This window comes from Lethenteron reissneri, chromosome 47 (assembly GCF_015708825.2).
Source record: "Lethenteron reissneri isolate LAM-NWPU_2019-01 chromosome 47, ASM1570882v1, whole genome shotgun sequence".
Lineage (NCBI taxonomy): Eukaryota > Metazoa > Chordata > Hyperoartia > Petromyzontiformes > Petromyzontidae > Lethenteron > Lethenteron reissneri.
In genome coordinates, this window is record NC_083825.1 from 11,687,918 (window position 1) to 11,715,828 (window position 27,911).

At 48.1% G+C, this 27,911-nt stretch overlaps 1 protein-coding gene across 1 annotated transcript in view; it reads left to right on the plus strand.

Moving 5' to 3' along the window:
• The window catches only part of LOC133354321 (cytochrome P450 4V2), a 38,141-nt gene that overhangs the window by 2,366 nt on the left and 7,864 nt on the right, over positions 1 to 27,911 (plus strand). Inside the window, exons 2-7 of the mRNA XM_061571064.1 lie at positions 5,108 to 5,220; positions 13,107 to 13,192; positions 13,695 to 13,885; positions 22,979 to 23,048; positions 24,192 to 24,318; positions 25,008 to 25,178. Coding sequence (XP_061427048.1) covers positions 5,108 to 5,220; positions 13,107 to 13,192; positions 13,695 to 13,885; positions 22,979 to 23,048; positions 24,192 to 24,318; positions 25,008 to 25,178 — 758 coding nt within the window. The remainder of the gene's footprint in view (positions 1 to 5,107; positions 5,221 to 13,106; positions 13,193 to 13,694; positions 13,886 to 22,978; positions 23,049 to 24,191; positions 24,319 to 25,007; positions 25,179 to 27,911) is intronic.

The following is a 27,911-nucleotide window of genomic DNA, read 5'->3' on the forward strand; positions in this document are numbered from 1 at the left end:
AGTATGACTCATTGTTAGGAAAACACGCACATCACGCAGGAGAAAATCCGGGATCAGTTTCTTATTTGTCACCGAAAATCCAGAATGAATTTATCCACATACTTGCGTCGACTGTAAATAAACAATTGTTGAGTGATATCAGGAAAAACAAGTACTACGGTATCTTACTTGACTCAACTGATCTAGGACATCGGGAACAGCTTTCTCAGGTCATAAGATTTGTGGATGTGGATTTTCATACTATAAAAGGAACTATCAAAGAATAATTTTTAGGTTATATCGAGATACATGCAAAAGATGCAGCAAGCCTAGAAAGAGTCATCATCGAGAGACTGAAATCTGACAACATACCTCTAGCCGACTGTCGGGCACAATGTTATGACAATGCTGCTGTGATGACTGGGCATATATCCGGCCTTCAACAACGAATATGTGACAAAAATCAGAGCATTGTTTGTCAACTGTGACAACCACAGCTTAAACTTAGCAGGAGTACACTCAGCTAAACAGGATCCACTTGTTACATTTTTTTGGAACAGTTGAAAGTTTATATTTGTTTTTCTCTCGTTCAACAATTCGTTGGGAAGAGTTAAAAAAAGCTGTGCCCATCACAGTAAAGCTGGAGTCTGAAACACGCTGGAGTGCACGATCAGAAGCTGTTAAAGCTATCTATGAAGGACTGGATGAACTAGTAGGGCTGCTCGACAAATTATCGGAGGACGTAACTATGACGCCTGAAACCAGAAGTGATGCAGAACAGTTACAGGCATGCGTATTACATTTTAACTTCATAGTTTTATTACATTTCTGGAATGTCATTCTTGGAAAAATTTATCATGTTCAGAAGCTCTTACATGATCCTACTATGAATTTCAAGGAAGCAGCAACTGATCTTGAATCTTTGGAGCATGAATTTGTCAAGCTTCGTGATGATTTGAGCCAAGTTGCTGTAGAAAACGCCAAAACAAGATGCACAGCCTGGGGGATCGATGTGGACAGAAGAATTAGGCGATGTCGGAAGATGCCAGGAGAACTGGCAAGAGATGCAGGACTTTCAGCAGAAGAAATTGTGCGCGTTATGAAGAGCGTATTTTATCGACTTCAACAGGAGATGTCAACACGGTTTTTACGACTAAAAAACCTGAACACAAAATTTTGATTTCTGCTGGACGTCAAAACTCTTCTATCCAACACAGATGTCGATGCAATTCGTCGAAATTGCACAGATTTTGGAAATTTCTATGACACCGACATCAGTGGCCACGAACTTTTCACAGAAATTGGAGATTGCAAAATGCTGCTCAGTAACCGGAATGAAGTTCTACCAGAAACTCCTTTGGATCTTCTTGGTTTTATTGTGTTTTATGGAGACGACATATTTCCGAATTTGCGAATTTCACTGCAAATGTTATTAACAAAAGCAGTTTTAATTGCAAGCTGTGAGCGGTCGTTCAGCAAATTGAAACTTATTTAGTCGTATTTGCATGCTTCAATGGGACAAAATCGTCTCAGCGATCTTGCTCTTCTTAGCGTTGAAAGAGAAACATTGGAAAAAACAGATGTTGATTATGTGATTGACCAGTTTGCGACAGTGAAATCAAGAAAAATGTATCTTTTGTAGACTGACAACCAGTCTACGACAGTGACTGAGTGAGCCATGTAATATAATTTCTATAAATTTGCTTCTTTAAATACAATGTTTAATTAAAATTTAAATTGTTATTCCTTATTCGATGTAAAAAAAAAAAAAATCGACCTGCCTGTCCCGCATAGGCCTCTTCAGCCACCAGCGTGCCTGCAGAAGACGTGGATGTCCTTCCTAGATCTTCGTTCGCGAAGCCAAGCCATGATGGGTAATAGGAAAATGTGATTAAACGGGGGGGGGGGGGGGGGCAATTTTATAGTTCGTCCCCGGGCGCAAAATATCCTAGCTACGCCTCTGTCACCCCCGCCACTTCCTCCTGTTCGGACAACTCCCTGGCAACCTTGGCCTCCTGGTGAAACAAAAAATCAACCCCAAGACCAGTCTGGAGTGTTGCACCTTCTGCGCTGCTTTGAATGTTTGGATTGCTCTCCAGATGATTATCCTCATCGTCCTCAGATCTTCCACTCTTTTCCCTTTCATCATCATCAACAGCCATGATCTATACACTACTGGATGAAGGCTTTCCCAAGTTATCATCGCCCATCACAGTCTATTGATGTGTAGCGAGGCCAACTGAGTCGCAGACGTTGATCCTTTTAGAGACAACACATTTATTTGTAACACGTAACACAAAGGGGTAACTGCCCCTTCACCAGATACAGCCTAGGATGGTGACCACCCAGCTAACCACTCTATACAGAGGAGTCACTGCTATGATGGATCGGGCCCTCACTCGGGTCCGCGACCACGTGTTTGCCCTCTAGGACGTAGAGCTTCCAGCTTGAGATGTAGAGCTTCAGCTGGTGGACGTGGAGCTTCAGCTTGTAGAATGCAGCGACCCAGGTCCCTCTCAGGGAACCCGCCTTATATCCCCCTACGGGTCGGGGCCGCTCTTCCCCTGGCCCCGCCCATCTTCTACAGCCTTCTAGCTCCTCCTCGATCCCTCTCGAGAGCTCTCCCGGGACACGTGATCACCCCCTAGTCCCCCCACCTGGGGGCCTCTCTGTGGACACTAGATCACGTGTCTGCAGGGTCAACCAGAGTGCCAACCCTGTCCTTAGGCTGACACTCGTGGGAGAACGCACTGCACGCTATGCATCGTACCTGCGCTATCCCAGCGCTCGCCAAGCCCCGCTAGGGCTGTTACTACACCCACCACGGGGTGTACACGATGACAATGCATCGCATGCCCACGGCCCTTCCGAGCTGGTACCATACAGGGCCATCCTCGATGTCACTACAGATGCAATAATCCATCTCACTCCCGCACATTAGCTCATCGCATCGTTCCACCTCTGCAGTGGTATTCCACCTATATTGGTGTAAAGTCATGAGGTGAAGAAACCATTCATATTCCTCGCATAGCATTGTGTTAGAGAATGGCACATGAAAGTGGATATTACAGAACTAACTTCTAAAATCCTAGCATCCACTGGTTCACACAAAGGTGCAGCACTTTATCCATTCTGGTGGGATTTATCAAAATGAAGTGCAGAACAAAATATAAGTTGATATGCTTTTGTTGTTCAGCACTCTGAGCTCTGACCCATCTCAATAGCTGTAAACATTTATGATAGTGTTTTTTCACTAAAGTCAACACTAGCAAAGAAACGTGGACTTTTACCTTTATCGTTGTTTTTAACCTTTAGCTATAGCGACATACTCCACGTATTTTCTTTGTGCATGTGGAAAAAAACTGGCAAAGAAGTGGTTTACACTGAAGATAGCTTTCTCCCTGAACCTTCCTGTGTGATGTTTTTTCGTAGCTTAACATGTGTAAATATGCTTTCGTAATTTTATACTGAGGCTTTCACGACCAATATTTAATAATTACAGTAGTTGCTTTTGAGCTATATCCTTGTAGGTATGATGTTAATTTTCAGCTATACCCTCCAAAATGTGCTGGTAACATCTGATGATGCTGGATGTAATCTCCAGTGAAATGTTGTACACAATTGTCACTATTTTGCTTAGGCTTTTCAACATTCCTCTTCCTCCGGTTTGCTAAAAAAAACTATCAATTGACATATTTGTCCCATGATGTAACAACTTGATTTGATTAGCTCTGTCAGGTTGTGGAGGGTATAGCTGAAAATTGGCATTACTGTGTAACGACACGATCTAATTTTAGGAATAATGCATTCATGAGTTACAATTAACCAAGATAAAAACTTTAATCTATAATAAAGGTGAGGAATCAAACACAGGGGGAGTGGTGGCGCACTATGCTATGGACCTGGCAATCCAAGTTATGTAATCTCCATATATATAAAAGGCAAAGTTGTGAATATGTGTGTCTGTTCAAAATGTTTAGCATACTTCCCGACATGGAACAAACTGCAAATTTGCCATGTGGGTACTTTACAGACTGTACACCGTGCAAAAATTTGAAAAATACACTTTCGTTTTTTTATTGGGGGGGGGAGCTCAATAATGCATATATTTTTTGCACGGCAAGTGTAGTGTGACGGCAAATCTGTCACGTGACATGTGGAAGCGTAACGCATTGTAGTGTAGTGGTTAGCGCGCTGCGCTACGAACCCGGTATCCCGAGTTGGATTCCCGCTCACGGCCACCACTGGTGACGATTATTTCAACCGCTCCTGGGCCACCCCAAGGTCGACTCAGCCTCAAACGAGTAACTGGTGTGATGTGTGAACATTGCCACTGGGGAGACAAAGGCGGCCGGGCATCGTGAATCCAACGAAGCCGGGTAGTAAAGCTAGTTCATAATAACCATACCAGTTCAATGTCATACTGTACTAATTTAAATCGTGACAAAATGGTGGACTAAGTCTGAGGTTTTTACTGAGTAAGTCATACTTCCAGGGTTGATAAAATGATCCACCACTGTGGGAAGTCAACAGTGTCTATTGGAGAGACTGGCTTTTGCCACATGAATGTGGAATTATCACCACCAACACAGGGTCACCCACAGAGATGAGTACCACCATATGCACGGGCGTGGGCATGCATCCACTATCAAACACGTGCTCTAAGTTTGCCTTGTCGAGTGAGATGGCTAAGAAATCCGAGTGTTGAGAAGGAGCAGACAGGCTCTATTGTATAAATATCAGCCGAGGGAGCAATTTGGATTTTACAATGATCTCATCTCTGAAATCTTGACTTAAAGCTTTCGTGACTGCAGGAATTCATACTCTTGGGTCTTTCGGTAAAGTCACATAGATAGGTTCCAAGAAAATAACAAAAAACTATGACGTTTCAATCGCAACACCAGCGGTCGTTTTCAGGAAAAGAATATCTCATCTCTCATTGACCTGTGAGTGTAAATGCGTGTCCGTCGGACATGGTATTGGCCACCCACTCCTGCACTGCGCCGGCCTTCATAGGTGCTCGCTGATAGCACTTGCCTAAATAATCTGTTAAATGGCACATGGGGATCTTAGTACGTGTCTTTGTATGTACACGTGTGTGTGTGTCTGTGATCTCTTATCGGTGCAGAATTCTTTCAGCAACTCATTGAGATGTTGCCCGAGTTCAGCAAGGAGCCGCTCGTGCGCTTGTGGTTGGGACCCGTCCCGGTGCTCCTTCTCTACCACCCGGACACCGTGGAGGTAAAATTCCCAACACCACACGCAGTGGTGTCGTCATCTTGTTGCAATAAACTTCTCCCTTGACAGTGATGACAATGCCGATGATTAACCTTTTGCCTTGGCGATTCGCGATGTGCTCATGGATCTTCAACACAGCAGCTGGCTCAGGACTGAATCTGGCGATTGCTGCTGGCATCAGTCACTGATATCATGCAATGGAGAAGTCTATTTAATAAAAAAAATCTGTGCACGATAGTGTTGTGTCGACAAGGTTGACGGTGTTGAGGAGGGTTAATGAGGTTGGCAGAGTTGACTGTCCGTAGGTCCAGAACAATTGGGAACCACTGCAGTCGAGTAGTTTGCACTGTGGAATCACCCGCACTATGCACAGTGGTGAAACAATGACAACGAAGAAGTGGTATTGCATATTCATGTGTAGTGCCTTCAAAAATGGTTCAGACCGACACATAACAAGTCACCTGCTTAAACTTTATTCACTTATTCTTGTGCAAGGGATCTGCGAGCCATCCTCACGCACTCGCACCACGCAGACATGAAATCTCCGCACTCAGCATAGCACGCACCAATCACACGCACGAGAATCCACTAGACGGGGGTCAAGGGTTAAAGGGCACTCACGTCATACGGACTCGGCGTGCTAGACGGATATGTGTATTGGGAACGAGGGCGGAGATGGAGGACTTCAAAGGGGCTGCGAGACGTGTGTTCAGGGTTGGTTTTAGGAACGAGTGTGGCTGTGGATTGAACAATAAACAAGTGCGTAAACCAGTCTCCGACTCCTCTTCACTTGCACCAGTTGTAGGCACTCCTATAACTATCTATACGGTCACTTATGTTGAACATCTCCCCACTCTTATCTACCTTTCACCTCCCTTATCCTGCACTCAGGAGCTCTGCTATCAGCGACTCCGCACACAGCATCTCTGCACACAGCGTCTCCTCACACACCGTCTTCGCACACAGCAGCTCCGAAACACAGCGCCTCCGCACACAGCGTCTCCGCACACAGCAGCTTCACACACAGCGTCTTCGCACACCGTCTCCGCACACAGCGTCTCCACAAACAGCAACTCCCCATCTCCGCCACTGCCCTTCGCCGGCAACAGTGTGAGTTGCAGCGGCGAGATGTCTTCACTCTTGGTTCCCCGTGTAGTGACATAAGAAGGGAGGGGCTGCTGGGGGCTCTGGGACCCTGGGCGGCCCAGGCGCTTGGGCCCCTTGGCGCCAGGCGCTGGGTTCCCAGGCGGCCCAGACGCTTAAGCCTCTTGGCGCCAGGCGTTGGGTTCCCGGGCGGCCCAGGCGCTTAAGCCCCTTGGCGCCACCAACGGGGGGGGGGGGGGGGGGGGGCTGTGTGTGGTCTGTGGGATATCTGGGGGCGCACATGGCCCCACCCCTCGTTGGGGACTAGGCATAAAAGGGGAGCTCCCTGGACAATCAGGGCCCGTTGTAGCTCAAGACCCAAGACCCAAGACCCAAGACCAGCCATCTCAGGACCCTGGGATGTTGTGAGAGCCAGTGGTGGGACTCTGGAACTCCCGGCTCTACGTCCTTGTGAGGGCGAGTTCCAGAGCGTAGCCAGAGTAGTGTATCTAGGCTGTGTACCTAGGCTGTGTACCTAGGCTGTAACAGGGGATCAGGACTGTTGGAGTGTTGGATTGTATTTTTCGATTTAAAGCTTTCGTGACTGCAGGGATTCATCTTCTTGGTTCTTTCGGTAAAGTCACGTAGAAGGGAAGTAATAAAATAATAAAAATAAAACATAATAAAATAAAATAATTCTCACGACGTTTCGGCTACAACGCAAGCAGCCGTCTTCAGGTGAAGAATGAGACACTACCAAGCTAGGAGCTTATATATAAGCTGCATTGGAGGTGGAAGAGCGCCTTAACAAAAAGAATGTGCATATGAAGAGGAATTTAGCATATTCATGGAAAATGCGTAGGAGGTGGGCGGGGGGGTTTCAAAGTCATATTATGCCCATGCATTATGCAGGATCAGCAGCACCAAGGGGGGGTTCAGGGAGTAGCAGTAACAAAGGAAAGGAATGTTAATGATATGTAGCTGCAGTTACTCAACAACCACGTAGAAAACTAAAGTATAAACTACATAAAAAACTAAAGTATAAACTGCATAGCACCATCAGTATACTTACTATACTCTACAATAAGCTGAGTTACTAACAGCAAGTAATACATTACAATTCTACGTCGTAAAAATTATATAATATGCTTCCATCTAAACTTTATTCTCTTACATCACACGAGCATATACCGTACTATATGCTGCCATAGATAAACCCAACATTAAATTATATACTGTATTGCTGTAAACCAACCTATACCTTATACATTTTAATATAACACTATGTATTATTCTACCCATCCTAATGTGTATCAAAATGGTTTATTACGTCCTTCCAATGATTGCTAAGCCAGAATCCATCTTCTCGGTTAAAATTGTCTCCGTGTTTGTATATGTGGATCGCCTCATGAACGAATCTCTCATGATAGCCAGATGGCTTGCAGAGAACCTCTGTCTTGGAGAAGTCAATATCATGTGAGCCCACTGAGTTGTAACAGTGATCTGCCACGGCTGAGGTGTTTGTCCTACCGTATTTCAGGTCAGCTTTATGTTCACGGATGCGGTCCGAGACATGTCGTTTGGTTTCCCCAATGTAACTGCTACCACAGAGGAAACTTAGTTTGTAGACGCCAGGGTACTGTATGTCTGGAACCACATCTTTTACAGACGGTACCAGATCACGGATTTTATGTACTGTGTTGAATCGGACCTGGATCTTGTGTTTAATCAGGATTTTGGAGATCTTTTTTGTGACCCCAGCAATGTAGGGTAAGGTGATGGTCTTGAAAAGCTCATCAACAGGATCCTTCTTGATGGTTGGAGTGATGGCTTTGCGGATTGTGTAGTCGGAGTAACCATTAGCCTTAAGAGCTTGGCGTACGTGTTTGAGTTCGCTGGCAATGTGTTCATGGTCGGAGATGCATTGGGCTCTATGATATAGAGTCTTGATGAGGGAATTCTTCTGGGATGGATGGTGGTGGGAATCCGGTTTTAGGTAAGCATCCGTATGGGTGGCTTTCCTGTAGACAGAGTGGCTCATTGAACCTTCAGGTCTCCTTTTGATTAGGACATCCAAAAAGGGTAGCTTACCTAAAACCGGATTCCCACCACTCAGCTTATTGTAGAGTATAGTAAGTATACTGATGGTGCTATGCAATTTATACTTTAGTTTTTTATGTAGTTTATACTTTAGTTTTCTACGTGGTTGTTGAGTAACTGCAGCTACATATCATTAACATTCCTTTCCTTTGTTACTGCTACTCCCTGCACCCCCCCTTGGTGCTGCTGATCCTGCATAATGCATGGGCATAATATGACTTTGAAACCCCCCCGCCCAATGCCTACGCATTTTCCATGAATATGCTAAATTCCTCTTCATATGCACATTCTTTTTGTTAAGGCGCTCTTCCACCTCCAACGCAGCTTATATATAAGCTCCTAGTTTGGTAGTGTCTCATTCTTCACCTGAAGACGACTGCTTGCGTTGTAGCCGAAACGTCGTGAGAATTATTTTATTTTATTATGTTTTATTTTTATTATTTCCCTTCTACGTGACTTTACCGAAAGAACCAAATTTAGATTCCAAAGAACACAGGATGAGATGTTATTATCCTTTGTGCAAGCACTTCCAAGAGTTCATGAACAGTGAGCCTGGTGAAATTTGGGGAGCGCATCGTCAGTAGTGAACCTTTGGGTCCTAGGGTGTTTCGGCCTTTCATACTATACACCCTCCCCAAAGGCGGCCAGCGACAGGGTGATCAATCCTACGCTTGCGTCCCATTCCCAATTAGTCATAGGAGTTGCCTTGTTGTTGATAGCCAACATCCCATGGGACTATGCATGGCAGGGGCGTCCTCCTCCCTGAGTCAAGCATTGTTGACTGCATACCTCCTGGCCCTCTCACTTTGGGGCCCAGCTGGGGTCTTTCCTCTTCATCCAGAGCCACTGACTGCTGCCTTCTGCCGCCTCCGATACAGCTCTGATTGCCGAACGCTGGCTCTGGCCCTTAATTCCCAGGTCTCTAAGCAGTCTGGTTGTAGATGTTGCCACAAAACCTCTGCAGCCCACCTCCACTGGTCGGACTTCTGTGTTCCAGCCATGATGCCGTGCTTCGGCAGCTAGATCGGCATAGCGCAGATGTTTTCGCTCATAAGCCTCATCTACTGAGTCCTCCCAGGGTACTGTGAGCTCAATGATGAAGACCTTCTTGAGCGAACGGGACCAGAGCACCATGTCAGGTCTTAGGGTGGTGGTTGCGATCTCCGGAGGAAACACAAGTTGCCGGCCAATGTCAGCTAGCATTTTCCAGTCGCGGGCCAAGCGCAGCTGGTCTCGCTCTATTGGTGTAGAGCCGCTCTTTGGTGGTTTAGCCCCTTCGCGGACAAAGGTCGTCCGTAAGGGGTGTGATGCTGCTGGGGGTGGTAGGGAGTTGATGGCAGTTCGCTTGTCCTCCAGGGCGGATGCAAGGTTTTTAAGGACTTGGTTGTGACGCCAAGTGTAGCGTCCTTGGGTGAGGCTTGTTTTACACCCTGTGAGAATGTGCCTGAGGTTGGCTGGCATGGAACAGAGGGCACAGTCCGGATCTTCACCATACCATTGGTGAAGATTAACTGGTGTTGGAAGGACGTCATATGTTGCTCTGATGGAAAAGCTCAACCGCCTCGCTTCCATGGCCCACAGATCCTTCCAGCTGATCTTCCTCTTCTCCACACTGTCCCATCGAGTCCACTGTCCCTGTTTGGCAAAAGAGACTGCCTTGGCCCACCTTGCAGCCTCCTCCTGATGGCGTACTTCCTGCACTACCATCTTCCGCCGCTCTGGTGCAGTGGCCTTACTCCAAGCAGCACGGCTAGTTAGTCCAAAGCCTCCTCTCCCTTGCTGAACATGACCCACAATGTCAGCATGTCTGAGGGCTGCTGTTGCCTCCTGGACTGCTTTTCCTGGCCTCCATTTGCGCCCAGTTGCCAAGGTCGGCGCGTTGTTGCTCACCACTGGGTTTCGAGATTCATTCAGTGTCATCTGGAGCCTGGTTTTTGCACACTTGAATTCCTCGGTTAGACTGGTGAGGGGCAGCTTGAGGACACCATCTCCATAGAGGCCTATGGTGGTAAGGCATCGTGGAACTCCGAGCCACTTCTTTAAGTAGCCTGTGACTCCTCTTTCCATCTTCTCCACTGTTGAGATTGGAACCTCATACACTGCTAGGGGCCACAAAACCCGGGGTAGGAGACCAAACTGCAGACACCAAGCCTTTAACTTTCCAGGTAGCTGGGTGTTGTCGATGGACTGGAGGCTACTACTGATGTCTTTGCGCAGCTGTTGCACCTGGTCTTTGTCCTTCAGGCTTGCATCATACCACCTTCCAAGGCTTTTTACCGGCTGCTCAGACACTGTTGGGATTTGGTCATCTCCGATGAAGAATTTCAGGTCACAGAGTACTCCCTTCACAATCGAGATGCTGCGTGACTTGGATGGTTTAATCTTCATACGGGCCCAGCTGATGTTCTCCTCGAGTTTTCTGAGCAGTCTCCTGGTGCATGGGACAGTGGTGGTCAATGTTGTAATGTCGTCCATGTAGGCTCTGAGTGGAGGGAGGCGACAACCAGAGTCGACTCGCTGTCCACCAGCAACCCATTTTGAGGATCTGATGATGACCTCCATTGCCATTATGAATGCCAATGGAGAAATGGTACATCCCACCATTATACCTACATTCAGGCATTGCCATGAGGTGGTGAACTCTGAGGTGGTGAAGCAGAACTGCAGATCCTGAAAGTACGACTTCACCAGGGTTGTGATGGTGTCCGGTATGTGGAAAAATCTGAAGGCAGACCACAGGAGTTCATGGGGCACAGAGCCAAATGCATTGGCGAGGTCGAGGAAGACTACATGGAGGTCCCTTTTCTCCACCTTGGCCATTTGGATCTGGTGCCAGATCATGCTGGAATGTTCCAAGCAGCCAGAGAACCCTGATATTCCTGCCTTCTGTACAGATGTATCGACGTACGCATTCCTTTGCAGGTACTCGGCCATCCTCTGGGCAATGACCCTAAAGAAGATTTTACCCTCGACATTCAGTAAGGAGATTGGGCGGAATTGGCTGATGTTCACTGCATCCTTCTCCTTAGGGATCAGGACCCCGCCTGCCCTACGCCACACTTTGGGTATTATCTTTTTTTTCCAAGCTATTCCCATAAGCCTCCAGAGGAACCTCAGGACGTCTGGTGCGTTCTTATACACTTTGTACGGGACTCCATTTGGCACCGGGGCTGATGCTGTTCTTGCCCTTCGAACTGTGTTTTCCACCTCTTTCCATGTCGGAGGGCTGGTCTCAATATGATGTTCCGGGGGTTCAATGAGTGGGATATCTGATGGGATGGCCAGATGTTCATGTCGCTTTGAGTCAAAGTTTGTTGTTCTCAGGTGCTCTTCTAGGTCTTTCTTTGTTGTTTTTAGAACTCCACTTTTTTCCTTAGTGAAGAGACTTTTAAGGAACTTGAAGGGATCTTTATAGAATCGAGTTCTAGTTTGTTCTTTCTTCCTTCTGCGTTTCCGTAGGTTCTCTGCTCTACGGAGGGATGCCAACCGGGTTTTGATGTCAGCCTGAAGTGCCTCTATGCCCTCCTTTTCCACTTCCGAGGCTTTCTTCCACTGTTTCTTAAGCTGTCTCCTTTCTTGAACGAGGCGCTTGATTTCTTGTTGCCTCCTGGAAACTGGTGGGGTTGGAACCTTTCTCCCGCCTTTTGCCTCTTGCACTCCAAAGCTTTCTGCCCCGTACTCATAGATGATGTCCCCCATCCTCTCCAACTTCTTCTCCACTGTGCCTCGAAGTTTCTCGAGGGTCAAGGTAAGGTCAGTATTCACTGTTTCCCACAACTTCTTGTCACTGGCGCCAGGCCACTTCACATACGGTCTGTGCCCAGGTAGTCTCCTCTCGACTGCAGGTCTGGGAGGCTGGGTGAGTTCCACTTCTGTTGTTGGTTCCACCTCAGTTGTTACTTCGGTGCTTGAGTTTACGTCCTCCATGACAGTGGTACTGATGCACTGCAAACTATGGTTTGCGTCCAGTTGCTGTGCTTCATTCGACTGATTTGATCGCTTTCGCAGAAAGTAATCAATGCGAGGCCTCTGTCTCTCTTTACCCAAACACCCCTTCTTCCCCTGGTGGATCCTCAACCCATGGTGTGATGTAACTTTCCTCCAACCACAGACACATACCTGCATCTGTTTGTGGCCTGCTGTTGCAGCGGAACTTGTGACAGTTGCTGTGGTGTTCTCTTGTGCTGTGCTCTCATTACTCGTAGTCGTTTCCGGTCCAGTCGTTACCATGTTGTCAGTCGATGAGAACCAAGAAGATGTTGGATTGTAATAAAGAAGTTACCTCTACAAGTGTCTCCGGAAACCATTACACCCGCAACAACTCCCTCTCCGCTCACGCAGACACCCTTATATCTCTTTGCTCATTTTCCGAGACCTCTCGTGCGTCACGTTTAGCTCCCGCCAGGCCGGCGTCTGTTGGCCCATCAATTAACCCTCATCTCCCGTTTCCCTGGAAACACCTCCGGTCTCAACGTGCACACCAGGTCGACTCCGTTTTCACCCGCTTCTCCCCTTAATTAGGTGGCGGTTTGTCCGTGCAACCTCATGTTGCACACACGCGCCTGTTTGTCCTCAGTTGCCCTCGGTGAACTATGCGCACCGCGTATTTTACTCCTCTACACATGTGGAATTTAATTGTCTGGTTTGAATCGTTTTATTGCATAGCAGTGCATTATAAATGTCACTGTGTTGTTTTATTCCCACAGGTGATCCTGAGCAGCTCAAAGCAGATAGACAAAGCGTTCATGTATAAGTTCCTGCATCCATGGCTGGGAACTGGCCTTCTCACGAGGTACAGCCTCACGGCTTTAGCAGCACGAACCTGAACCCAATGTGGTCTCAGGCAGGGGCTACACATTGCCTGTACCAGTGGCATTTCCATCTCGTGCACATGCATTGGGTGACATCCGGGGTAGAGGTTACCCACGCTGATTATTCTGACATGGACAGAGATGCTGATGCTGAATTTGGAGCAGTTGGAAACATGCACCCACAAGTAACAATAAAATAACATGGATGCCGTGTGTATAGAATCAGGCATTGAGTGAGCGCACTGACAATTGTCCGGATTGCCTGTTTGCAAGATTAACAACAAATTCAGGACTGTCTCGGACACAGCAGGCCCAGTGAACACGCAACAATCGGAAAAGTTTTCCATGCGGATGGTACCATTGGGCCAACGATGGTAAAACGTTCCAAGTTTATTGGAGAGTCGGAAGACCAACCTTCACAAGCGAATATGTGACCATGCAGCCATAGTTACGTTGTTGCTTTGCTGTTTCCGTTGTTGCCAGCACGGGGGAGAAGTGGCGATCGCGCAGGAAGATGATCACCCCCACGTTCCACTTCTCAATCCTCGTGGACTTCCTGGAGGTGATGAATGAGCAGGCGGAGATCCTGGTGCAGAAGCTGCAACTGCTCGCCGGCCCCGAGCCCTTCAACTGCTTCAACCCCATCACCCTGTGTGCGCTGGACATCATCTGTGGTGCGTCCAACAAATATACTGCGCGTCATGGTTCGAGAGTTAATTGTATGATGCATGCACGGGACCTTCAAACTCAAGCTAACTTAACGCTTTAGATTTTTTGCATTCATCTGTCTTTCCCCATTGCTACACTCAACGCTTAGCGAAATGGCACATACAACTACGTGTAATGGGTTCGATTGAGGTGCACACTGAAACTGTAGGCAACTCTATTTATTAACAACGTAACAACCAACTTGAACACTATACATAAGGTGGTGACCACCGTTCCTAATTTAACTAACACTCGGGTGGAATACTACATAATGTAACCAGGACAGGTTAAGAGGCTACCTGGTCACGGACGAAGATCGGAGACTCGAGGACCGCAGATGGCATCTTCATCCCGGGATTGAACAGCCACGCTGTCTCTTCACACCCCGCTTATAACTGTTGCGGCGTGGCCGGCCCTGCCCTCGGCCACGCCCCCCTTCCCGATCCTTCGGGAAGGTCCGGGCCCCTTACCATGAGACCACCAAGCTCCCCACTGGGGTCCCAGGCCCCCCTTCATCCGGTCACGTGTCCTGTCGAGTTCACGCAAAGTGTCACGGTCTGAAGCGACCTCAGTGACACCCCGCCTACAGTACCCATACATATGACGTCACAACATAGTTGTCATATATGTCCCTACATCACCCCCTCCCCTCACTCCCGTGTAACACAGCCATCCCGGCTGTAACCCAACTGTGGGAAAAAAAGTGTGCCTCCCCAAAAAGCAACATCAATAAATAACCGACGACTGATAATAAATACTGCATATAAAATATGTACACATTCCGAGAGGGGGGGGGAAGGGAAGGAAAATGCATGGAAAGAGGGGAACCAACAACAAATGTACACGACACTGACTAACCCGCTTACCCCCCACTGACTAACCCGCTTACCCCCCAGCACAGCCTACCCGTGTTATAATAACGCACGCACAGTACAATAAAAGGCCAGGTTCAGCCAATGACCTCCTTGACAAATGAGTGTGACTGTTGAACGACGGTGTAGGCAAGCAGCATGGGGTGTGAGAGTCATGTAAAGGCGGCTAGTCTTAGAACGAGTTCGCATGGCCGTGCCCCCAGGCGAGGTGGGGCCTAAGCTTCCTGGGAGGCTCGGAGGGGACTTGAATATGGGCCGACGGCCACGGTCTTTCCATAGGAGATGACAGCGTCAGTGGAGAACGGCTGGTTAACGGTCGCTCCGCACCCTGCAGAGCGTCCGGAGCAGAAGCAGCCGGCAACGTCGAGGGTGTCGCGCACTCCGGTCCTGTGGGCGGGACAAAACCACCCTGAGGAACAACCTCAGTGGGTGCGCACTCCAGCTAGCCCAGCACACCCTAACACTTGGCCCTCATGGAAGGGATGTGAAAAGGGAGCAACAAAAGACTTAAGGTGGGACGGATGCATGAACCAATACCGGTGACCGAATCGGATTTTAACACATTGTGGCCGGTTGGCCTGAATCACCTCAACTGGCCCACGCCAGGGTCTGTACAACTTGGGGGATGTACCCACGGGCACTTGAGTGTAAGTGCAGCCAAGCCTTGTTCCCCGGAGTCCATTTCTTACCAGACACCCGAAGCCCCCTTAGCCATTCGTTGGCCGACTGCCACAAGGCAGAATTTTCCTTAAAAGCCTCGCGTGCCTCCGAGACCCATTTGAAGGGTAATTCGCATGGGTTCCAAAATGGTGTTCAGCTGCATGTCAATGAGGGGGTTATGTTCCCTACCCATACATTAAAAAGGTGAGTAGCCGTTGGAAGTGTGAGGGGCCATTCTATAGACTGCAAGCACCCCTGGAATATGCAAGTCCCTGTTGCCCTGGGACTCACCGACCTGCTCACTTGGCATGGAGGTCCGAGTTCTGTGGAGTCGCTCCACCATCCCGACCGTCTGGGGATGGTAGGGCGACGTGCAAACCTTTTTGGTGCCCATAGGCCAGCGGGAGAAATACTCCACGCCCACCAGCAAATATTTATTCCCTCGGGCTGTGATGGGAAAGGGCCCGAGCACGTTGAGTGCGACAAGCTTGTTATACTTGAACAGATTGCAAGAGCGGACAGCACTTAGTAGACGGCGGTTTCCGGCGAGCACACTGCACGCAGCCTTTAAGCACATTTTTGACATCCCCTGCCATTCCGGGCCAAAACAAATTGAGTTTGAGGGTAGCTAACGTCTTATGTACCCCAAGGTGCATCAGTTGCACTTGTACTGCCAAGATAACCCCTGAGGCCCGTAGGCACCACAACACTGTAGCGACATAAGCCACCATCTCAACACATCAAAAGGCCGTCTTTAAGAATGACAGGGACCACCCCGTGTCGGGCCGACACGTTTCCCGCGTCACTGACATGGCACCGTTGCTTCAATAGGGAGGCGTCCTCCGCCTGGAGGCGTCCCCATTCATTGTGACTCAACCCAAGGGTGAAGTCACGAGCACACGAGATCATCGGGGCTATCCGGGGTGGAAGTCCCCGCCGACGCGACAACCGAAGGGGGTACCGCTGCGGTAGCCAATTTGCAGTGGCCCGAGCCAGAGAGGCACGCACACTCGTCGCACAGAAGTAGCCACGAAAGCGCGTCCGCATTTGGTGCCGCGCACCCTTACGGTAAGAAACCCGAAGGAGAATCTTGTAGAATTTTCAGCCAGTGGGAGAGCTGGCCGAATGGTTGCTCAACGCGTAAAGCGTACTGAAGAGCGACGTGGTCGGAACGCGCAGCGAAACGCCTACCATAGAGATGCAGCCGGTATTGTTGTATGAAAATAACTATGGCAAGTAACTCCCGATGCGTAACGCAGTAGCGTTGTTCGGCCAGAGACAACACTTTGCTGCCATATGCCACGACCCTCTCCACCCCGTCCACAACCTGGGACAATACAGTGCCAATGCCGGTGTTGCTGGCGTCCATGTCCAGGATGAAGGGTAATGAAAAATCTGGGTATCAGAGGGGAGAGGCATCCACCAGACCATCTCGGAGCGCAACAGCATGGAGGGATTTGGCAATAGTGGCGAACCCGGGCACAAAGCGGCGGTAGTAAGATGCAAATCCTATAAAACTGCGTACCTCACCCACCGACTTGGGGGTTGGCCACGTGCACACGCACACAGTTTTATCGGGATCTGTGGAAATTCCCGACTCGCTGACGATATGCCCAAAATATCGAATGGATGTCTGCAACAGGTGCCATTTTTGAGGTTTAAATTTGAGGTTAGCTGCCCCCATTTTAAGAAAAACTGAGCGGAGCCATACCAAGTGCTCTTCGAATGTTCGGCTAAACATGATAACGTTGTCCAGTTATAATCAGGCAGGAGTCCGATTGGAGTCCTACCAGGAGCAGCTCCATGAGCCTCTGGAACATCGCCGGGGCCGAGTGGAGGCCCATCGGGAGCCAGTTAAACTCAAATAAACCCTGCGGTTTTCGAAAACAGTCTTAGACTTAGAGCAATCATCAAGGGGCAATTACCTGAATCCCGAAAGTAAGTCGAGCGTTGAGAAAAAACACGCCCCCGCCAGAGCGTCCAATGAATCATCTATGCGGGGCAGGGGGTACGCGTCCGCCACGGATACTTTGTTAAATTTGCAGAATTCAACGCAAAAGCGCAAACTCCCATCATGTTTCTTCACGAGAACCCTCGGAGCACCCCAGGTGCTGGTAGATAGAGAAATAACATCGGCGGCCAACATCTCGTCGACCGCCTGCTGCACGTGTTCCTTTTCAGTAGGTCTCAAGGATTTTGCCAAATGGGGGCGGCGTCACCTGTGTCAATATGGTGGCTTAAGAGGGTCGTGCAGCCAATGTCGAATTTACCTTTTCTAAAAACATCGGCAAACTCAAGTAAAAGCGCACGCAGCGCGGACCTCTGGCCATCGAACAAGTCCGAATTTTTAGAGCAGAGGGCATCTCGCCAGCTGTCCTTTCCGACCTGCCCTTGAACCGTAGTTGACGCGACCCCCACTCCCCCCACAATGTTACTGTCCTCCTTCGCAGTCGACACACGGGCGAGCACCGTGCCCGCCTGTATGACCGACGCGTCCGGCCCAACATTGAGGATCTGAATGGATGGCTGTTGTTCCCTAGAGACCAGCATCTGAGCCCCCACGAGCATCATCCCCCGGACCGCACTATTAGAGGATCCCAACACGACCCCTCCCGCGGTTGCCTCCCAATCGAGCGGTTTCCGCAGATGCAGGGGAACGAGCATTTGCGCTTCGGGGGGAATCTTAACTGTGAAGCTAGCTAGCGCCTGTACAGTCGCGTTAGCTGTGCGCAATCGAGTGGGGAAAGATAAGAACGTGATGCGACAGCCCGAAAGCAATTTCAAACATCCTTGATCTATCAAGATCTTCATAGGCATTTTACTCAAGAAATCGGTCCCTAACAGGCAGGGCACGGCCAGGGAGGTGGAAACAAGGACCGGGCCTGTCAATTTAATGTCGCCAATGGATCCCCTGTTAACGGCAAAGTACGGAACAATGACAGGGCATAAGGAACGACATCCTCTGGATAAAATATAAAAAATCTATTCGGAAATCATGGTGGCAGATGCCCCAGTGTCGATGAGCACCCGCACCTCTACCCCCTGTATCATTCCAATGACCGCCGACGATCCATGAGATTCAGGTGAGCTTGAATATACCGGGAAATCTTGAGGGACGATGGGTCGTCCTCCTCCGTAGCTGGCAAGGCGATGTTCAACTCCTTCGCCAGCGCCAGCAACCACTCCAGGACCAAAGAGTCAACTACCGCCTGCTCCATCTTTGGGTACGCTGCTTGCGCCAGGGACAGCAGGGCGCTGCGGAAGGCGAGGGGCGTCTCGGCCTCCCCCTGCCTCCGCGCAGTGAACTTGTGTCGAACGCTCAAAAGTGGGTCATATACCGCAGCCATCTGTCCTAAGGCCTGCGATAACATGGTCCCCTCCCCCGGTGGGATGGCATAAAATGCTGCCAAAGCATCGTCATCGAGGGTGGTGGGAAGCGCCTTTAACGCCTCCGCCTCAGTCCAGCCCGCCAGCGTGCAGTTCACGGAGAAGCATCGTTTGAATGCCTCCCAATCCCCGCCAGCCGCCGCAAACTCTCTGACGAATGGGAGTCGGCGTTGAAGCGCCGGAATCTCCCACGGCGAATTTGGCGGGAAGGATGAAATGGCGGGCTCCGCTTCCCACGCCCCCGCCAAAATGGCCGCCGCGCGATTGGGCGGCAGGATGGAGGAGTCGCGCGTCTGGCAGCCGCAGCGAGGTCGGCGCCATGTGGCTCCAGGGCCGCATCCTCCGTCGCCGGCTCCCCTGTGTCGAGCTCGCCGACCAGCACAGCCGCGGCGCTCGGCAAGGCGGGCGCAGACAGGGCGGCGATACCTCCGCGATGGCGGCGACTCGGCTGCTTGAGTTGCGCAGTTCTGCTCTGCCAGCGGCGAAGCCTGGCCTGCACCTTCCGGGGAAGCTATCCCAAGGGCTGTCGGAGGGATGATCGGGGTGAGCATGGGGCACGAAAGGGTGAGGCACACCCCCACCCCTCACACTCCAGTTGCTTTGCCACATTAAAGCAACTGGAGGGAGGAGGTCATAAAGAGCCATTAAATAATAAACCCGGGGCAAAGGGAGGTTAATGAAAATCTGGGAAATCTCCAGATTGTCAAAGGACCATATGACACGACCTCCACAGATGTTTTGGACAGTTTCACAAACAAATCTCCAGACTCGCTGGTGCGGGAGGAACAGCCTGGTCTCAAATCGAAACTTGCTGACACGGTTGTTGCACCACCCCATTCAGATCTCCACAAACGCAGAGCAGGGGCAATCCGACATTACAACTGGCGTTTTTTTTACAACGGTTAAGTTCGAAACTTAGTGATGAGAGTAAATCGACATTATAGACTGCCAGTACACTCTCAGATTTAGAACCAGACTGCAGTCTACATTAGTGGCTTTCATTATTACTTTATTTTACTCTTATTCACCACATATATATATTTTTTTATTGTATCTTTCTATCTACGTGACTTTACCGAAAGAACCAAAGAACATGAATTCCGGCAGTCACGAAAGCTCAAGTCAAAACTTAGTCTCCAACCTCAGGATATCAAAATATAACTCGAGAATAAAAAGCACGGATCCCTGCATACAGACGGGGAACAAAGGTTAATAAAACCCTTGGAATACCTGTGGTAACAACTATGGTAGATCACAAATCTTGGTTAAACATAAACCAAATAATTATGATGAAGTATTAGACCGAGGGTCATCCAGAAAAAATACAATGCGAGACAGGTCAATCACACACGACCAAGATAATCTATTCCATAGAATCAGAGCCTCCCCAACCACCTTTGTCTTCCAACAGTAAATCGTGATGCAGGGGGGCGCCTCCCCTTAATATATCAAATACCACGCTGTAAACATTGCCCAAAACACTACGCAAAACGTACTTTGAGTCACACACACACCGACGAACACTAGCTGGGAACCAAGACAAGAGTGAGGAACGGCGAGCAGCGGATGAGCTGCGAGCGCAATCGTGCTCCGCCGAAGGAGTGCACGGAGAAAGAGAGAGAGAGCGCGTAACCGGCGCAACCGATAAAGAGTGTCGGCACTGGCGAGCAGCGGACGAGCTGCGAGCGCAATCGTGCACCGCCGAAGGAGAGCACGGAGAAGGAGAGCGAGCACGTGACCGGTGCAACCGAGGAACATTGTCGGCGCTGGCGTCAGGGACGAGCTGCGAACGCAATCGGGCACCTTCAAAGACGAGCAACGTGCCTGCAACAGAGAGGCCTGCAGCTGCAGCCAAGAGAGAGAAAGCCGTGTGTATGACACACGACCCACCGCCTGGCAGGGAACCCCTTATCTCAAAAAGTGGAGCAGGGAAACAATACACCCACACACACTCACACATAACGCGCATATTGAGACTAATAAGATCGTTCCAAAAGTTCTCCTTGTGTTTCAAAAAGGGTGGTCATCCAAAGTCGGTGCGTCAACTATTAGCTGATCGTGGAAAGCATTGCTGCCCATTGAGTTACGTAGATATGGTCGTTTAGAAGTATTTTAGTCATTCTTGTTGTTAATTGCATAATCTGTACCAATGAATTCATTGATAAAACTAAACATTTATAAACATTTATGTTACGAATCTACACACACACAGGGATACTATTGTGTTAACATCTTTCTTTTGATCACATAATCTTGCCTGCAAATTTATTAAAGCCCTTAGCCAATTGATAAACATTTGTTAGACAAGCAGGCACACTACCGCACAACATTGTTCCAAGGAATTTCGTTAATTGCATAATCTTACCAATTAATTCATTGAGGTCTACCTTTGCCTTAAGCACATTTTTCTTTATTACCATTCGTAAGAATATTATCACATTCATTTTTCAGGACTTTTTCTTGTCGCCGTGTACGGTCGATTTACTCTGAGAAATTAGCCGATTGTTCTGTTACCCAGTTTAACAAACGCAACTATTGAGGGTTAAATTTATGGATCAATGAGGAGGACATCTCCAGGAGTACTGTGTTGACATTTCTCGCATAAGAGTTCTCATATGAGAATGTTATGTTTTTTTATGTTAAATTTCCTTATTACAGAATTGTCTGAGTGGTGCCTTCCTACATTCATGCATAAGAACTGTATCCTGCGGAGAGATCTGAATTTTGAGACCTGACATAAACACACTAAAACATAATCAGTCAAAGTTAAAGCGTAATTACATACACTTTCATAACTTCATACAATTACACCATTTCATTATCACGATTGGAAATACCGCTAGACAACGAAGGAGAGCTTAATTTCGGGAAATTATACATCTTAAATTTTCACATTCAAAAAAATATTTCAAGACCGAATATATACAACAACACCAACAACGTTTGTACAGTTTTTTGTACCTCAGAGGTGGCAAGCCTAGTGTAGTGTCTTCAAAAATTACTCACACCGACACGTAACAAGTAACCTACTTATACTTTATTCACCTATTTTTGCACCAGTTGTAGGCACTCCGATAACTATCTATACGGTCACTTATTTTAACTTCTCCCCACTCTTATCTACCTTTCACCTCACTTATCCTGCTCTCAGCGACTCTGCTCTCAGCGACTCTGCTCTCAGCGACTCTGCTCTCAGCGACTCTGCTCTCAGCGACTCTGCTCTCAGCGACTCTGCTCTCAGCGACTCTGCTCTCAGCGACTCTGCTCTCAGCGACTCTGCTCTCAGCGACTCTGCTCTCAGCGACTCTGCTCTCAGCGACTCTGCTCTCAGCGACTCCGCACACAGCAGCTCTACGTCTCCACCGCTGCCCTCACCTACGCTCCCTCAGACCCGCTCACCCATCTGTCCCGGGCTGGGGGATCAGCACCCGCCTGGCAACGGTGTGAGGGTTGAGGTCCCGTTGACGGCCGGAGCGGCGAGATGTCTTCACTCTTCGTCCCCTCCGCTCACGCACACACCCTTATATCCCTCTGATAATTATCCGAGACTGCTCATGCATCTCTTTAAGCTCTCCCTAGGCCGGCGCCTGTTGGTCCATCAATCATTCCCTTATCTCCCGTCTCCCTGGCAACACCTCCGGCCTCAACGTGCACAACCGGTCGACCCCATTTGCACCTGTTTCGCCCCTTAACAACTGGCGGTTTGTCCGTGCAAACCTCATGTTGCACACGTGCACCTGTTTCCCTCCGTTGCCCTCAGTTAACTGTGTGTACGGCGTATTTCACTCCTCTACACTAGTACCAGACCTGAGTCTGTACCCGTATTATTATTATTACAAAAACATGTTAATGAAATAGCATGTTGGTCATAACTGACGAAAACCTGAGCTAACTATAGACACTATTGTTTGTACTTGTGTTCCATACTCTTTGGTTCTTTAATTAAAGTCACGTAGGTATAAAATAAATTAAATCACGACGTTTCGGGCGCAACACAAGCATCTGTCATCAGGTGGGACAACCACAGCAAGTGGTTGTCCCACCTGATGAAAGAACCAAAGAGTATGGATTCCTGCAGTCACGAAAACTTTCAATCTAGATTGTACTTGTGTTGTTATCGCTGCGTTGTTCTCTGTACAGAGACGGCCATGGGCAGGAAGGTATACGCACAGAGCAACAGCGAGTCGCAGTACGTGCAGGCCGTGTACAAGTGAGTGCTGTCTCTCCATGCGTCTCTCCATGCTGTCTTTCTGTGCGTCTATCCGTGCATCTCGCCATGCTGTCTCTCCGAGCGTCCTTCCGTGCCTTCTCCATGCATCTCTCCATGATGGGAAGCATGATCTGATGGAACTTGAGAGTATAGGTTGCTGCGTGAAGGCCTTGCCCTGGAGAAAGCGTCCGCATTGATCACTGCACTGTCCGTCACGCGCACTCCGTGCCCCGTCTCATTTTCGGCTACGGGCATGATAACCGTTGCTAGTGCACCTCGTGCTAGCGCCACCATCATTATCGCCAACACTTTTGAGGACAAGCGCATGTTGGGAAACCTTACAGAATCTACGTGTGTGCATGATTTGTCTTCCGTGTTTAGTTGATTTTTAAAGTGCACCTTTGTTCAAGGTGCACCACCGCGCCACAATACAGGGCCTAGTTTAATTATAAGAAAATATCGCATTCTTCCCACGTTACTTTTTTCTTCATGTTCAACGGAAAGCAAGATTAGAATTTTATTTTTGAAAATAATCTTGGCTTGAGTTTGATTTAGTCTTTAGTTTCTTCATTTCTTCGTGTGAGTTTTTATACGTGCACTGCAGATTCAGGCGATGCCTCAGGACCCCAATCATTTGTAGGATTTAACACGTTTGATGCAATGACAAAAATAGGGAGATTGGGCGAAGATTGGAGATTCAAGAGGACTCATGACTGAACCTTGAGGAACTACCCTGGAGACAGAAGAGAAACCTTGTTTCCCAGGTGTACACATTGGCGTTCTTCTTGCTGGGTTAGAAACCAGCCCAGGGCCTTTCCCCAGGCATCACGGTTTCCAGCAGTGAGAGCAGAATTGATGATCAACTATATCACGTGATGTTTTCTCTGCCTGCCAGTTTCTGTGATGCTGTTGGTTTTAACAGCTGCTTAAATCAGCCTTGCAGTCCCTCGAAGACTGTAAAACGATACCACTAAATTGACTACACAATACGAATGTACATGAAAACATAACAGTAAACACAATAACATATCCATAAACAATATAAACAATACACTTTGACTGGAGTTCTTGTGTATTTGTCGTATTTTAAACTGATTTTGGCAATGGGAATACAAATACCATAAATGTTGTATCTGTTTGCAGGTTGAGTGACTTCATTCACAGGAGACAGAAAATGCCCTGGTTCTGGTCGGATTTTCTCTACTCGACCCTGGGGGAAGGAAAAGACCATGACCGATGTCTCAAGGTCCTCCACACGTTCACCGAGGAGGTGCGAGTCTGTATTTTTCACGAGGGACTCTGCAATTTGTGAGAATCCACCTCACCTCCAGCCCAACTCCACCTGGGACAGGATCCAGACTGGGCTCTTCCTCTCCTTGCAGCTTTTGCACATTTCACTTCTATACATTTGCTTGCTACGGACATAATTTTGTATGTAAAAATGTTGAACTTCTTTCGCACTGTACATAGCCAAATATATTAATCGAATGTGCGGGGAAGGACAACAAACTAAACACAAAACAAAGTTCCAAAGAAATGAGTTTTCAATCGAGATTTAAAAGTGCATAGCTCCAGTGGCTTCCTAATTTTGACTTAAAACTTTCGTGACTGCAGGAATTCATATTCTTGGTTCTTTCGGTAAAGTCACGTGAATAGAAGAAAAAATAAAATAATAAAAAAATACAATTAAAATAATAAAAAATACAATCAAAATAAATTGAAAATAATAAAAGCGAAAAACCCACAACGTTTCCATCGCAACACAAGCGGTCTTCATCAGGCAGAAGGAATAGCGTTCCAGATGGCCGCAGAAGCGCATCTGAAAGCACGTGATGTTAAACGTTGTGATCATATGGGTGATTTTTTGCAGAGGCAAGGGCGGTGACAATTACTCTCGAGAGACTGTTGCCGACTCTGCTCGTGTGCCCCCTCGATACCCTTGTGCGATCACCTGCGCAGGTGATCATAGAGCACTCTCAGAGCCATAAGCATGAGAGGGACACCGGGACCAATGCCCAGCGGCGAAAGAGACTCGCCTTCCTGGACATGCTGCTGGCCGCCAAGGACAGCGAGGACCGGCCCCTCTCCCACAGCGACATCCGCGAGGAGGTGGACACCTTCATGTTTGAGGTGGGTGCCTCAAGGAGGTGAACACGGAGAGACTCCTGGCCTCTAGATTTCAGGTCTCGCATCTGATGACACGATTCAGCCTCGGTTGCGGATGATATCAGCGATGCCACACTACAAATACATATGGACCTTAGATGCTGATGATCATGAGAAAAATCTTGATGGCTCTTGGGGACACTGTTTAAAGGAAAGCCACCCACACAGATTCCTATCTGAAACCTGACTCCCACCACCATCCAGCAACACCACCTAGCCAGTGAATTGGAACACGTACGCCAGGCCAGAGGCGTAGCTAGGGGGGGGGGGCAGGGGGGTACATATGTCCCCGGGCGCCAAGGTAAAGGGGCGCCAAAATGAGGCTTACAACGTTACATTATAACTTATTGCGGCGGGCGCGGCAGCCTGAAACTACTGCACAAATCTACACCTCAACCTAAAAGTTGATATATCCTGCCACACACAGCCTACATTTCATGTAATTACATTTTGGTACGCGCGCCTATTAAGAACTTACATGGAAGAACGTCCCAAACAACACAGGCGCAGTCTTTCAGCCTTAGTCACTGGCCTGTTTTTTGGTGGCGGAAACTACAACGGCCTATTTTTAGTTCTTACTAGCATAAGTACCCGGCGTTGCCCGGGTGAAAAATATATTTCTTAATAACCTTACATATATACACAGATGGGCTGCTACCCCTGCCCCCCCCAGCCACGATCTCCTTGGCCGCTGTGCAGTAATATGTCCGGCCTATAGTGTGGTGGGGTGTCGAGGCCTAGTACCGTGCAGAGCCTCCGGCCTCGCCTAAATTGCCCACCCGGCTGAGGCTGGGTACCGGGGCCGTTACCCCCCCCCCCCCGCGCTACAATAATACTGTGTAATCGCTATCATTTTATTATCTACCGACCCTATAATAGTAATAGCACACATTGGGGTGGGGGGGGGGAGTGAAGAGGACGTGAAACTTTGATGAATTTACCTCAGAGTCGCGTGTTAATGCGTGCGCATATTTTTAACGGGAATTAAAAATGGCGTCCATCCCGCAGCGAATGCGTCGCTACCCGTTGCCAGGGGCAACCGCCGTCCAATGAAACTGCGTATGGTCCGGCGACACACAGACAGATTTGCGATTTTATATATATAGATTAGTGACACCACGTTCCAGGCGGCTGCAGCTGCCGCAGCAGCCCACGCACATTAAATTACATCATGGTTTAAACGCCGACTAGCGAACGGAGAGGAAGTGACTCGTTCGTGGCTATTATATTCACCAATTAATAAAGCTGTTTACTGTTTCTGTTGTCTATTATTTACATAATCGAGTTCAAACTCACGAGCTTCGTTTGAGTTAACAAACGGTTTCAACAAGTGGACAAAGCCAGAAAAACTAAATTCTCATGAAAACAATCCTAGCCACCGCACCAGAGCTTTTACTACATGGAACGAACGAAGGATAATTTATGGTACTGGAATTGACGCAGTGGTTCAAGCTCAGATTCATTTGGAAAAACAACGTTAGCGAGATATATTGCAAAGAATACTCACCTGTATTAAGTTTCTGGTTTCACAAAATTTGGCACTACATGGTCATGAGGAAGATTTGAATGTTGGAAATTTTCTCGCGCTGATCAAACTCGTTGCACAGCATGACCCATTGTTAGCAAAACACGTACAGCACGCAGGAGAAAATCCGGGATCAGTTTCTTATTTGTCACCGAAAATCCAGAATGAATTTATCCACATACTTGCGTCGACTGTAAAGAACCAATTGTTGAGTGATATCAGGAAAAACAAGTACTACGGTATCTTACTTGACTCAACTCCTGATCTAGGACATCGGGAACAGCTTTCTCAGGTCATAAGATTTGTGGATGTGGATTTTCAAACTAAAAAAGTAACTATCAAAGAATCATTTTTAGGTTATATTGAGATACATGCAAAAGATGCAGCAAGCCTAAAAATAGTCATCGTCGAGAGACTGAAATCTGACAACATACCTCTAGCCGACTGTCAGGCACAATGTTATGACAATGCTGCTGTGATGACTGGGCATATATCCGGCCTTCAACAACGAATATGTGACAAAAATCAGAGCATTGTTTGTCAACTGTGACAACCACAGCTTAAACTTAGCAGGAGTACACTCAACTAAACAGGATCCACTTGTTACATTTTTTTGGAACAGTTGAAAGTTTATATTTGTTTTTCTCTCGTTCAACAATTCGTTGGGAAGAGTTACAAAAAGCTGTGCCCATCACAGTAAAGCTGGAGTCTGAAACACGCTGGAGTGCACGATCAGAAGCTGTTAAAGCTATCTATGAAGGACTGGATGAACTAGTAGGGCTGCTCGACAAATTATCGGAGGACGTAACTATGACGCCTGAAACCAGAAGTGATGCAGAACAGTTACAGGCATGCGTATTACATTTTAACTTCATAGTTTTATTACATTTCTGGAATGTCATTCTTGGAAAAATTTATCATGTTCAGAAGCTCTTACAGGATCCTACTATGAATTTCAAGGAAGCAGCAACTGATCTTGAATCTTTGGAGCATGAATTTGTCAAGCTTCGTGATGATTTGAGCCAAGTTGCTGTAGAAAACGCCAAAACAAGATGCACAGCCTGGGGGATCGATGTGGACAGAAGAATTAGGCGATGTCGGAAGATGCCAGGAGAACTGGCAAGAGATGCAGGACTTTCAGCAGAAGAAATTGTGCGCGTTATGAAGAGCGT